At 42.9% G+C, this 12,869-nt stretch overlaps 1 protein-coding gene across 4 annotated transcripts; it reads right to left on the bottom strand.

The window, feature by feature from the left end:
• Positions 1 to 2,028: 2,028 nt before the first annotated feature.
• On the bottom strand, positions 2,029 to 12,676 carry LOC310818094 (jun dimerization protein 2-like). 4 transcript variants are annotated; one of them, XM_083688859.1, is made up of 5 exons: positions 12,621 to 12,676; positions 11,740 to 11,788; positions 4,370 to 4,581; positions 3,362 to 3,466; positions 2,029 to 3,113 (listed from the first exon to the last, which is right to left on the bottom strand). In XM_083688859.1, the coding sequence occupies exons 3-5, from the start codon at positions 4,562 to 4,564 to the stop codon at positions 2,928 to 2,930; spliced, it is 486 nt and encodes a 161-aa protein (XP_083544985.1). In that variant the 5' UTR covers positions 4,565 to 4,581; positions 11,740 to 11,788; positions 12,621 to 12,676; the 3' UTR covers positions 2,029 to 2,927. The 4 variants fall into 4 exon arrangements, with proteins under 4 accessions (XP_083544985.1, XP_083544983.1, XP_083544986.1 ...); XM_083688857.1 differs by having other exon boundaries at positions 11,736 to 11,788; positions 12,621 to 12,664; XM_083688860.1 differs by lacking the exon at positions 11,740 to 11,788.
• Between the last annotated feature and the right edge of the window lie 193 nt (positions 12,677 to 12,869).

Here is a 12,869-nt window from a genome sequence, read left to right as displayed (position 1 = left end):
CTAGCACTGTGACTGCTTATGGCATTTATTACTATAGAAAGTCTTGTAATGACTGTGATGTATAATTCATTCACTTATGATGTGATGTATAGTTGAATGTAGCGGCTTACTTGAAGTCGCTCTGCATAAGAGCTTCTGCTAAATGACTAACCCTAACCCTAACCCTAGGCCTAAAAGTACAAGCATAGGCTGCAGTAAACATGTTGTCCCCCACAAATGATGTAGCACCCCTCCATAAAAGGAGAGTGACGGAGAAGCCTGTGAATGAAGCAAGATGTTTATTCATAAACATTTGACTAAATATTGCACAGCCAATATTTCCATCAGTCTTGCTTCTTGCATCTTACAGCATTGGTTTGTTGTAGCACTGATTTCTCAAAATATTCTCCCCAAATACGTTGGCAAAGACAAAATATTTGCCAAGCCAAATTATTTGGCTACAAATACAACTGGCTGTAAACCTAGGTTACACAACTCTGGTTTCCATATTAAGTGTTGGTATTAAATGATGCTGCATAACAGGCTTCACTCAAAATATTATTCCTAAATTAGGTTAGGCTATAGGGAGCAGTTGCTAAGCAATTAATAATGATTATGTCGCCTAATGCACCTCAGCTCAAGCTACAGCACGGTTTAGTTTTGCAAACTGCTGCTACATTTGAATCCATTACAGAATGAAGTCATTTTCAGGGCATCTAAATATAGCTAGCTAGCGAGTACTGCAGAGCTTGAGTACTCATCATAGTGTGGCGTGTGTTAATGTCAGTAGCAGACGGGCCAGTGGGGCCACGGTGGATGGGCCGGTCGATCTGTGGGCTGAACCCCTATACACCACAGGCCCACCTTTTCGTCATGGGTGCGCCCCCCAACCCATCTCTGGGGGAAGGTAGTCCAGTGTTCCACACATTGTAAGGCGCCTAGAGGGGGGGGGGGGGGCAGACAATAACAGTTGCAGCTTTAATAGTAACAACTGACCGAGAATGACATTCCAAGATATGGTGGTCTACAAAGCACCATTGTCTCTACATAATAGAAATACACTCAAAATTAAGTGGGAGGGGGAAGACTTACAGTGAGTGATTGATAGAGAATAAGCTAGCCTTGACCAAGTCCTTGACTGCACAGAACACACTGATTCAAATACAGTTTGCGGCTGGAAAGGGTTCCAGTGATTCCTCACCTCAGGGACGGCACATAACAAAAGTCAGCAATTTTCAGCTCTCCACAGAAGCCCAGCAGGAGATTCCTGTGTGCATGTTTTCAACTGGCTGCTGCGGTGTTGTGATATTAACTGGTGGCGCTGCTTGGACACAGTTGCATACAGCTGAATGTGTAGCACCTGAAATTGGACCATCAAAATAAAGCTTTGTTCTACGAAACAACCTTGGTACTGTCAACCGTACAGTACGTCAACTGGATCAACTACCTCTAGAGGCTGGTATGAAAATGTAACCGAAGCCAATGGATATTTCTAATCATTTTGCTGTACATTTTGAGACAAAAGTGAATCGTCTTAGGCAGATTACAGTATATTAATCATGTCACCGGGAGGTTTATCATGAGCATTATAGACAAGAATAATATGGTTAAACTGCTCTAGCAGTGATATTGTATCACGGGATCTTTGAAAGGAGTATAACTTTTTATAGTGAGTACAGACTATACTTAAAAGCAACAATCTCAAAACGTCACCGTCCAAAGTTTTCATGTTGTTAGTTTTTTTTACAAGCAGATGTATTAAACATCGACGTAACGAAGCTCTTATCTTATCATGTTATCTGACTTGAAGTACTTGCAAACATCCACTAGATGGGGGTGTTGACTACACAGTTGGGATAAGAAATAGTCATACTGTCATCATGAAAACACTATGTTGGGCACATTGGGTAACACTTCCCTTAAAGCAAACAGGTATAATGCATTATAACTTCATAGAGGCTAACAGATTTCAATACAACCATGTGGCAAAAGTTGTAATGGTACAAACATGCAAAAGAATCAAGAGCACAATTTGTAAAGTAGTTAGAAAATAGAATTTAATCTATACGGGGTAACAAAGTCATACATACAATACAAAATTGACAATTTTTAGATATTGTTCAGCTGAATAGATTTGTTTAGTTTTTTTTTCACAGCTGCTAAACAGCGCAATATTGATGATGAAAAAAAGACTGGACAGACTGAGATGTAAAAGGCATCATCACATCAAGTGATTACAGAGCATTTCATACATATAAACATAATGTAATTTATATATAAAGCAGTATAAAAGTAGTACAATGAAAGACAGACATAAAGTAACAAGGCCATAACAACGAGTGTAAACATTTCATATATATGTGCTTTTCATGACGCCCGCGTCACCACAGATCGGGTCAACCGGATACTGCCATCGTCGAGGCAGAGTATAAAATACAGCATTACAAAATACACAAAAACTCTAGGTTCCAAACTGGTATACATATTGTATATGGACAAATTCTAAAATACTACACCTGTATATTTCAACTGGTATATTTTGGCAAGCTGTAGAACGCTGCACCTTACGCCTCATTGAAAATGTTGAAGAAACAAAGCAACAACGACACACAACCCACTTGCTTGTCTGAGTGCCACTTATAGAGCACCGTATTGATAAATGGTGTTTCCCCAACATTGGTTCCAGTTCCTATCTACTCCAACTGTCCCTTTTTGTAATGGCGATTGCAGTAACTGGGAGGCACTCACTGGGTATCAACAACACTTAATGCAGAGGTTCCTCCATCTTCCCCACAGAGCCTGCTCACGTCAACGCTTTTCTGAGGCACCCTACAACCCCAGGTCTTTGGGCAAAAGAGTCTCCAAAAGTCTCCAGCTCAGAGCTCAAGTGCTTAGAGAAAAAAAAATAGCAGTTTTTTTTTTGTTAAAGGCAGCACCCTGTTTCTTTTTCACTTGGCGCCCAGCTGCTCAAGTAGGGGGTTGGCCTCACTCTCAGGGGTCTTGACGCTGTCTGTCCTCACGATGCAGGTGGGCCGGTGGAGGTTGAGCATCACCATCAGCTGCTGCCTCTCCAGACGGAGCTCCTCTATCTGGGCCTTCAAATCAGAGTTCACCACCTCCAGACGCTCCGACTCCTACAGAAAGGGGACAGAGGAGGGAGGTTATAATGTGGGTAGGTTATGATTAACTTGTTTAGGGCCTGGATGTGCTGAGACAGATGACATGCATTGATGTACATTGGGTGAGTATTTCAGACTCAGCTCATAATTTGTCAGATTATTATATAATCTGTCTCAGAATAATCCTATTCAATTGAATCTAAAGCCAATCAAGAAATACAATCCTAGGTAGGGATAAAGAGCTCACAAAAAAACTGACTCACCCTTTGAAGGAAGTCAGTTCTCTCCTTCTTTTTGTTCCGACATCGTGCTGCTGCCACTTTGTTTTTGTCTCGCCTTCGTTTTCTCCTCTCCTCATCCTCATCCATCTGCAAGGAGAAAAAAGTGAGATTTACAAACGGTGTCAGTCTTATTTGACGCCTGTATATCCTGAACAATTTCCATTATTAACCAGAGGATGGATTCTCAGTTAAATCTTGAATACGCTTGAGCAAGTTTTTCTTTTATAGTGAATTTCAGGTAACTAACCTTAAGTGCTTGCTATCTTGGAGGCAAAAGTAAACAGTGAGAACCCAGATTTAATGAGTTAATGTTGTGTAACATAAACTACCTCTAATTTTGTCCACTTGAGGGCGCTAAAGGTGAAGACTATTTTTTTAGCTAAGATGAGCAAGTTTTCAACAACTGGCCTCATCGTTGAAACCAGAAACAATCAAAAGAACAATATCACAACATTAACTTTCTAATAGATCTATACCATTAGCCTATAGTTCAAGTACCCTGTGGGCTCAGAATGCAGCAACTGGGATGAAAACTAAACTAACACCTACATAAAATCAAATACCATCACTTAATTTTCTCTGCAATAATCATCCTAAACAAACAGTAAGGACAAGACTGCACTTTTTGCACAAGACACTGCATTGCAACATTTGCGCACTACTTTTTTTTTTTTACATAGTGTATTTGTGTTCATGTATCTGTGTGTCATTTTAAGTAATTTGAGCCTACGTGAAAGAAAATGTTCTGTCTAATGTACATTTGTAGGACATTAAAGTTTCTGAATCTGAACCTAAGTCATAGGTCCATCATAGCTGAGCTATGACTGGCTGGCCTCCCGAAACCCATGTTCTCCACATTAAAACAGTCAACTTGTCAAAGCCACAGTGCTGATTGACCGACATTCAACTCTAGGGATTACTACAACTACAATTCCCAGGTTACCCCACCCCTCATAACTCTCAACATCCACCACTGCTACCTGTCCTCACCTCTCCCTTGATGGCCAGTGGCCTCTTCCCCAGCCTGCCCAGGAAGTGCAGAGGGGAGAGCATGGCACCCAGGTTGCGGAAGTCAGCCAGCTTGAGCTGGTCGGTCAGCGTGGTGGCAGAGATGCCCGCCAGCGGGCCCAGGCTGGGCAGGGAACCCGCCGTCAGCGAGGGGTCAGGGATCTGTCCCGGCATCATGTCAGACCCGGCCACCACTACGGAGAGAGAGAGAGGGAGGGAGAGAGGTTAGGATTTAAGTTGTGACTCATATCACAATTGATTCATATGTCATTGATTTAGCAGAAACACAATACTTCCTTATCCATAACCCTAAGTTAACCCAAGTTCAATTACTGTCCTGTATCCATGACAACCTTAAAAATTTTTTACAGCTGTGTTATCTTCAGAAGTCGCAACCTAGGCCTACTGTACATGTTATCCACAAAGGACGAAACTATGGAAACCAGCCAATGTATCATACAAATCTGAAGTGTGAATTCTATATGAAGCCTCATTTAATACCTATAAATGGACTTATCCAGGACACGACATTAAAAGTCTGTAAGAACTTCATGTTCAAATATTAGACTGTGGCTAGGATTCATGCATACCACCATCACCACCACCACCACCACTCTCTTTCAACAATTGTGGGCAATTTGGAGAGTTTGACCACAGCACTTTTTAACATAATCAAGGAAGAATGAGGGAAAGACAGAGCTTGTGCAGGCCCAGAGGAAGTGGCCGAAGAATTAAGACGTCTCTAATTACTGGAAGACCAAGACTTGGAAAACTCCCAATGACTAAACACAAAACAAATGTTACATATGGGAACAGTGCAATTTGAGCTCCTACTCTGCCCATCCCTGCATACTTGAAGGAATATATTTAATTGGGTTTAAGAAGGAAGAAAGTCAGGACAACAGCTTGATCTTGGGATATAGTGTGTTCTTGAGGCAAAGGACATTCAGATATGAACTAAACAGAATGACATACTGTATGTCAGAGCTTCATAGCAGTGTTTTACTCCTTGGGTAATACTATACTCAACTATATTAACATTAAACAATATATTTAAAATAGAAAGTTCTGAGAGACTTTTTTTTTTTAAATAAACATTCCATCTAAAATACTTTTATTTACAAGGGTAAGAAGGTAGTACTCCACTCGTACCCATTTTGCTCCAGATCTGTGCTTTAACCAACTCCATGACTATCAGGCATGGCATGAAAACGACAGAGAAGTTGGCTCAAGCACAAACACATCTGGCGCCAGGCCAGGGTTTCATGACAATTCCGAGTCAATATTCAGCAATATTTAGCACAGAAACACAGGTTATGCAATCACTGTACAAAGCTCTCCTCAGATCAAGCCAACAAAGACATCTATTGTGAGGTGTTACGAGACAGCTGACCAGCTGAAGGGCTGACACCCTGACAACATTGTAAAACCGAGTTTCCTTTCTTAGCAAAAAATGTTTGCAGGATGAAAATTTTTGCTTACTTAAAAAAAGCCAGAGTTACGTAACTCTTTTCTAACGGACTCCACCCAGCCACGGGCCAGTCTTGAAGCATTTTGTATTTGGAGGGAGTTACTGTCAGGCAAATGGAACAAGACCAAGTCCCACAGTTTTACTGGGCTTTCTCCCGAGTTGCGGTGCCGTTCTATTGGCTGATCTGTTCGTTCCTCTGTCCGTAACTCCCAGTGATGTCCTTGGAAAGAGCGGGGTCTGCGAGACAAATGTCTTGATAGTCCATGAGACCTTCTTTTCTTTGTCCCATTTTATCAGAACTATTTGGGGAAATGACTTGACAGGCTTAGGCCACATCAGTTCTATCTTATAATGAAGGAGAGGACACTACACACCGAGGCTGGCTGAAATTATTGGGACACATCCACTGAAAACAGAGCAAGCTCAAAGTAGGAGTTGCCCTCATGAACAGGTATCCATAAAACGTGTCTCGGAGGAGGAGTGCTGATCTAGCATCAGCTCTCCACCTGTCCCCATCCTATTCAGTACGATTTAAAAGGCAATTTACGGCCCAAACCTAGAAACAGCCCCTACCCGGGCCTACTGTGGTCTGCCATGTCCTGCCTGCATGAATTGTTGGCCATACAGAAAAGCAGGGAGTCTGGAGCCAGTCTCCAACGAGCCATTTTATTATTTAATTCCCTGCCACCCCCTCCACCCCCCAAACTCTCCGACTATGTATGCTCCCATTTACAGTGCACTTGGCAGACGACTGTTGTTTTTTCTGAGGAGGAAAAAGAACAAGACAGCCCTGCTGAAAATCTGTCTCAGACAAATTTCCCTCCCTCTCACCTCCCCCTCCCCCCTGAGGAGGCTGGGGATGAAGGGTGCCAAGGCACACTCGTTCCCCAGAAAGGTTGCCTGAGAACAAGACACCGTACGGTAACACAAGGGTGGGCTAGCTAGGGGAACTGGCGGCCAGACAACGCAACTGAACCATTGATGTTCATTAGCCCTCCTGTGTGAATCATATCCACCCCGAGCATAAAAAAGAAAGGCTTTGGTCAGCGCTGTCCAAACAATCTATTGCACATGATTGGTGGTCCCTTGGTGGTCCTCTGTGGCTCAGTTGGTAGAGCGTGGTGCTAATAACGCTTAGGTTGTGGGTTTGATTCCTGCTGGGACCATATATACTGAAATGTATGCAGTCACTGCAATGTAAGTCTCTTTGGATATAAGTGTACGCTAAATGGCCTATATATATATATATATATATATATATTGGCTAAAATGGGGTCACATGACTCAAGTAGACACCATTGTTTGCTCTTCAAGTGTAGAATCAACTTTACTTCCAGAATGTTCAAACCCAACAATTGACCACTAACACACCAATGATGGATAAATGTTCTGAAAGCCAAAATGGCATCCAATTGTCAAGCTGTCCAAACTCTCTATATGACTCTGGAATGTATCCATCTTGACATTGCACAGGGGAAACCAGAACCAGAGGGGTAGTCTGTCTTTGTGACTTTTTTCCATAGATAGACCTGAACGAAACCTTTCCCATGTGTGACCTGTTCTGACATGCAAGCCCACCTTCTCCTCCTCACGCTCACCTGTCTGCTGTATTACTTTCACTACACGAGAGGATCGACTTTAAAACGCATGGAGGAGGCACATTCGCTGGAGGGTACCAAAGTACATACTGAATGGAACACACAAGTATACAGCATGACTCGCTCTAACTCTGAGAAAATGAACTACCCCATATTCTAAACAGTTTTCCAATTGTTATACACTGATCAGCATGACTTGACTGACTTTTCACGAGCCTGTTTTTCTAAGTTCAACAGCTCACTTTTGACTAAAGTAAACGTTTGTTTAGTCTGCTTGCTCTCTTTCTACCTGCTGCACAAGTGCTCAAAACTCCCCTGCAAAATAAACAACACTTAGACCTCCAACAACAAACAGACAGCCAAGACATGAAATCCCAGACAGACCTTTGAAAGAGTTTCATCTGTTCAACACAGAGAAGGTCTACCATGCATTTTCTGTGGCACGGGAATCATCCACGACAAGTTGAATTCAGAAAGGCGATTTTGCACTATTCCATTTTTTTGTTTTCTCTATTTTTCAATTTCTGTCACAGGAGGCCTGCTGCCCAGGATTAGTGGTCAGCGTTTGATGATGCAACGCCCTTACTGTGCTCTCGCAGTCAAGCAGAAAAGCCGGTGCCACGGCTCGGGCCGGCTGTGCCCTCAGACAAAGACACCCACACAGAGCCCAGAAGTGGAGAGAGCCCTGCTTTCAAGGGCTGTGGAGAGGGGCCACAGCCAAGCCCTCCTAGGGCGGGGAGCGGAAATGTCATGTATTAGTTATGAAATATAGAACTGCACTCAAGGCAGTTCATGGCAGGGGCCCAAGACCAATCGCATCTGAGCTATGGATTTGTGTGTGTGTGTGTGTGTGTGTGTGTGTGTGTGTGTGTGTGCACACACGTACACACACACACACACACACACACACACACACACTCACAAATCCATAGCTCAGATGCGATTGGTCTTGGGCCCCTATGGCCTCAAACTCCTATGGTTTCTCCACTGACATACTTCATCTGTCTTCAGGTCGACCAAATGGGTCCATTTCCTGCACCATTCCTGAGGGCAATTAGCAGCTCCAGGGCTGTGGAATTCAGCCCCTTACTATCAATACCCAACAGCAGGACTGGATGCCCTATTATCCATCTACCCTACAGGGAGGTGTGTGTGTGTGTGTAGTTACCCTGCATATTTGCTTTTCCAAGGGAGGCCTTCTAATGAAACCTTCTAATGGTGGCACAAGATGGTGGGCAAGCCATTCATTGGCTTAACCCTTGTCGCTAGGCTAACATCCCCTAGCACATTGTTAAAGGTCCCTAAAAGCAGGTGCAACAGAGTGTGTGTGTGTTAGAACAGAGTGTGTGTGTGTGTTAGAACAGAGTGTGTGTGTGTTAGAACAGAGTGGCAGCACTTTGCAGGCTTAAACCAATGACTAGTCTAGCCTGGCCTCGCGCATCGCTAAAGGCAACTAAAAGTTAACTAGTTAAGCCCTGGTCATAAAGAGTGATAACATTGTGGAAGTGTCCATGCTTCTCAGAATGCTCTTTTGACTTGACTTGTCTTGTCGTCTTGTAGATAACAATTTGGTCCCTCCAGTTTTGGACTGAGGCACTGCTCACCTCGCACAGAATCTTGCACAACTCGAAACTTAAGTGACATCGACAGGAGGGGCTGTTTGCATCTCTCTTAGAGTGCTGAAAATGAACAATGGTGGTGAGGCCTTAGCCAAGGCACGCTCTCAGGATCTGGCCAAGGCCCGAACGATCTCCATTACTGCCTGCACTCCGTCAAGCTATGTGCAGAGTTTCTGACCAAGGCTTTCGAAATCCTCGAGGGAGAGAGAAGAATTTGGCATATTTTTTCACAAGGACAGTCCAACTATAACTATAACTACATTCTACAAAACCCCTCATTATTTTCACTTCGGTCAGAGGGTAAGACGCAGGCACGAGAGTAAGACACCAAAAGGCCGTAGGTCCCGACCTTGCCGTGGTCATTTTGGGTCAGTCAACTCGAGAGTGCAACTTTTGTGTAACTTTTTGACAGAAAACAGGATCTCAGCCACAGCTTTCATTTCTCCTTCATTCCTACACAGGCTTTATATGCATGCACTCTTTGGCAGGCCAAACATTGGGAAACCTTTCAAAATTGTGTTTGCGATGACTAAACATTCCCACAGCCCAACTGAGGAGCTAGTAGTCTAACATCATCAATCGGTCATTGATGTAACAACTATCCTTAGCTAGCCTGAACTTTGTAGCAGTGAGGCTAAGCAGTTGGTATTGATATTAGTGGACATTATGTAAGCTTACAGGATGCAGCTAATTTCCAAGGTACTTCAACAAATATCATCGCATTTAATTTCCCAGTCAAATCTTGACACAAAGCACCTGTGGGGAGGTCCAAAAGCATTGACCGACCGACTGACTGTTGCTACAAGCACAATTGTGTGATATCAGAGGCTGACTGTTTCTCTGCAGCGCAGGAATGTTTCCCTGCCTGTGTTACAATGCATAGCTCACAAAACCAATGCATGACACAAGGTGCAGAAACTACTAATTTGCAACCTCTTTCACCTTTGCCCCTCACCAAAGGTCATACTGAGAATGCAACAGTCTCATGCATGACTCATACTCATAAGCATGAAAGACTCTTGTGAAACAACAAAAAAAACTTCTTGTGCAACAAAAATACGGTATTTGAATGTATGGACTGCTCTACATGACAAAACCGTGGCAATTTCCTTGAAATTAACACATTGGCCAACCCAACCAAAAACGGATTTGATGCTGAGGCAATCAGGCAATCAGCATAGTATGTAACTAACAAGTAGTGGACTCCACTCTTTGCATTCAATATTTTGTCATTATCCCACGTCAAGCAGACGTTTACGGTTACCAAACTACCGCCAATGACAGCCTATGCCTGTTTTGTGACTCTCATACCACAGTGGTTGCATCCAGAAGTAAAAACAAAGGTTCACACACTGCGGCGACAGCATCGATTGTGTGTGGGGAACAAATTAGTATCGCTTCCATAATTCAAAAAACAACAAAAGAATCCAGAAATCTGGAACTCATATACCAGAACTGTTTCTGTTTCAGAGCTATTTTTAAGACATTTCTATGGCTTTCATTTTTTTACAAAGATGTTTTCCAACACTAAATAATAGTCTGTTTTTTAGGGTTACACCCTTTGCACTCCTGGGTGTTCATTTTCATAATGTATGTCGTCTAAGTTTCCTCCATACAATGTTTATACATGCCATGTGGATTGACTTAGGGACTGAAAAAACACTGGGATACCCACAGCACTGAAGGAGCTGAGTGGGTGCTCCTACAGTATTAGTGACTCAAGCCGGTGCTAGCTGTTGCGTGGCTAGCTGCAATGCGTCTGCTGTAGTGAGGCTGCAGCTTGGCCAGCCCAGTTCTCCAGAGACACACTGAAAGGCATTTCTACTTAAAATAAACCTAGTGCGCCCACGTTCAGCCTCGGCCCTGTTGGCCCGCGCTGCCTGTCGGCTCGCCAGCCCTTCCCCATTAATCCACAGCAGCGTACCATTTATGCGGAAACCATCCCACGGATGTGCCCGGGCAAGCCTATAGGCCACTGGGACGGGTAACTACGACTACCCCTGACCTAGATAGAGATACTGTAACAAAGCATAGTAAATATTGACTTATAAAACAATAGTTACCCATAAACATGAGGGTAATGGTAACATCGCTACCGCTAACTATGTTACTATGAACTAGAGAGCTTTGATCATTGTTGCATTGATAAAGTGGTGCTCTCAAGACCATACTGTAGGAGTGTGGACATCTCTTTAGACAGTTGATAAACAAACTTCTCCTTTGTTTCTCCCACTGGCCCTTTGGTTTGCTGGGAACCACAGCAAGTCACAAACACCTCCAGTACTATGAATGTGCAGTAGAAAATGTGCCAAGTGTGTAAGCTTGATTGGCCAAGAGGTGACTATAATATGTGAGCCAGTCCAGACACAACCCCAGTGAGTCTGGACCACATTCAGACTGAGCCAAATAAGCTTCAGGTTCACTAATATCAAATATTCAATGATATAATAACTAAGCTAAGTAGGCTAATGAGGTTTCCTCAGATACACTACATGAGTTAGAAAGATATCCAGTTGTACATTACATAAATTAGGTCATTTTACTGATGATGCTCGTTTGTAAAACAAAATGTGCTTGTTGTCAAAGCAAACACAGCTTGGAAATGAACTGCAAACCTTTAGAGGCCATTTTGAGAAAGATGATAAGCATGAAACACCTACTCACAAATTTGGCTGCAATCCTCTTCTACCAATGGTGCATTAATGTGTGGACACTGTAATAACAGCACATGAAGAGTTAATACACACACACACACACACACACACACACACACACACACACACACACACACACACACACACACACACACACACACACAACAAGCTTTGCTGTACAGCTCTGCATTGCATTGAGTAGTAAAAGAAAATATGATGCTACTCATCATCATCATGAACTTATACGCACAATTAATTTCAGTGTACTGGTTGGTTGGCAATTAAGTTGTCCATAGAATTTAATACGTTGACAGAAAGCACCCTGGTTTGTCCCTGGAACTTCAAGTTCTAAAACAGAAATGCTATCGTGCGAACGGGCGGTTTGTGGCTGAAGTGTCAACTAGTGGGCCAGTAATGTCAACGCCACAAGCCGTGCATTTTGCAAACTTTGTAACTACTAAAACCATTATCTGTCCCTTTCAAGAGCGAACGTTTTGTTCGTATTGTCGATGGCTGTTGCGTCTATTACGCGTTACATAACTTGGCAGCTGAGAAGTGGTTGATATTAACACTTCAAACGCCTCGATACATGATTGTAACAAAGTTTAATTCTAACTAACGCTCCACTAACAAATACATTCATTGTCTCGCATAACATCATACAATCTATTGAAAAATGTAGAATAATTAGTAGAATTCAATCCTCTCGCAAACTGAACATTGCCTAAACTGTCAAGCAACTAAAACAGACAAAAAAACAAAAGCGCACAAAACACATACCAAACCTTTGAGAAGTTTAAAAAATGTTTCACAAATGTTTACAGTCGCCTAAAATCAGTTTAAGTTTGTCTAGTCACATCTGCCAAACAGAAGGGAAAACAATGCATTTACCTGTTCTGGGTCCAAATTCCGAGAGGGTAATGTGAATCTGAAAGTTGTGAATCGGATGTAGGTTTTGGGACTAAATGCCGTTGCATCAGCCCGTTTAAATACTGATCAGTATCTGGGAGGGCTCGGGAATGCGGAACTTGTTGTCCAGACGTAAGCATGGATGAAAATACAGCTCAATGTAAGAGGAGGGCTGAATGAAAAAAGGGTTTTTCGCTCCACCCCTAGCAACCAAAAAAAACACACACAACA

Source organism: Argentina silus (assembly GCF_951799395.1).
Source record: "Argentina silus genome assembly, chromosome: 17".
NCBI classification, from domain to species: domain Eukaryota; kingdom Metazoa; phylum Chordata; class Actinopteri; order Argentiniformes; family Argentinidae; genus Argentina; species Argentina silus.
Note: the sequence above shows the minus strand (reverse complement) of the source record. Positions and strands in the feature narration are given on the sequence as shown.

Bases quoted from the DNA above. Each gene is read 5' to 3' on its own strand.
- LOC310818094 (XM_083688857.1), bottom strand. The intron at 3,467-4,369 runs GTGAGGACAGGT...TTCTCCTTGCAG, and splicing joins CACTGGCCATCAAGGGAGAG to ATGGATGAGGATGAGGAGAG. The intron at 3,114-3,361 runs GTGAGTCAGTTT...CCCTTTCTGTAG, and splicing joins GAACTGACTTCCTTCAAAGG to GAGTCGGAGCGTCTGGAGGT.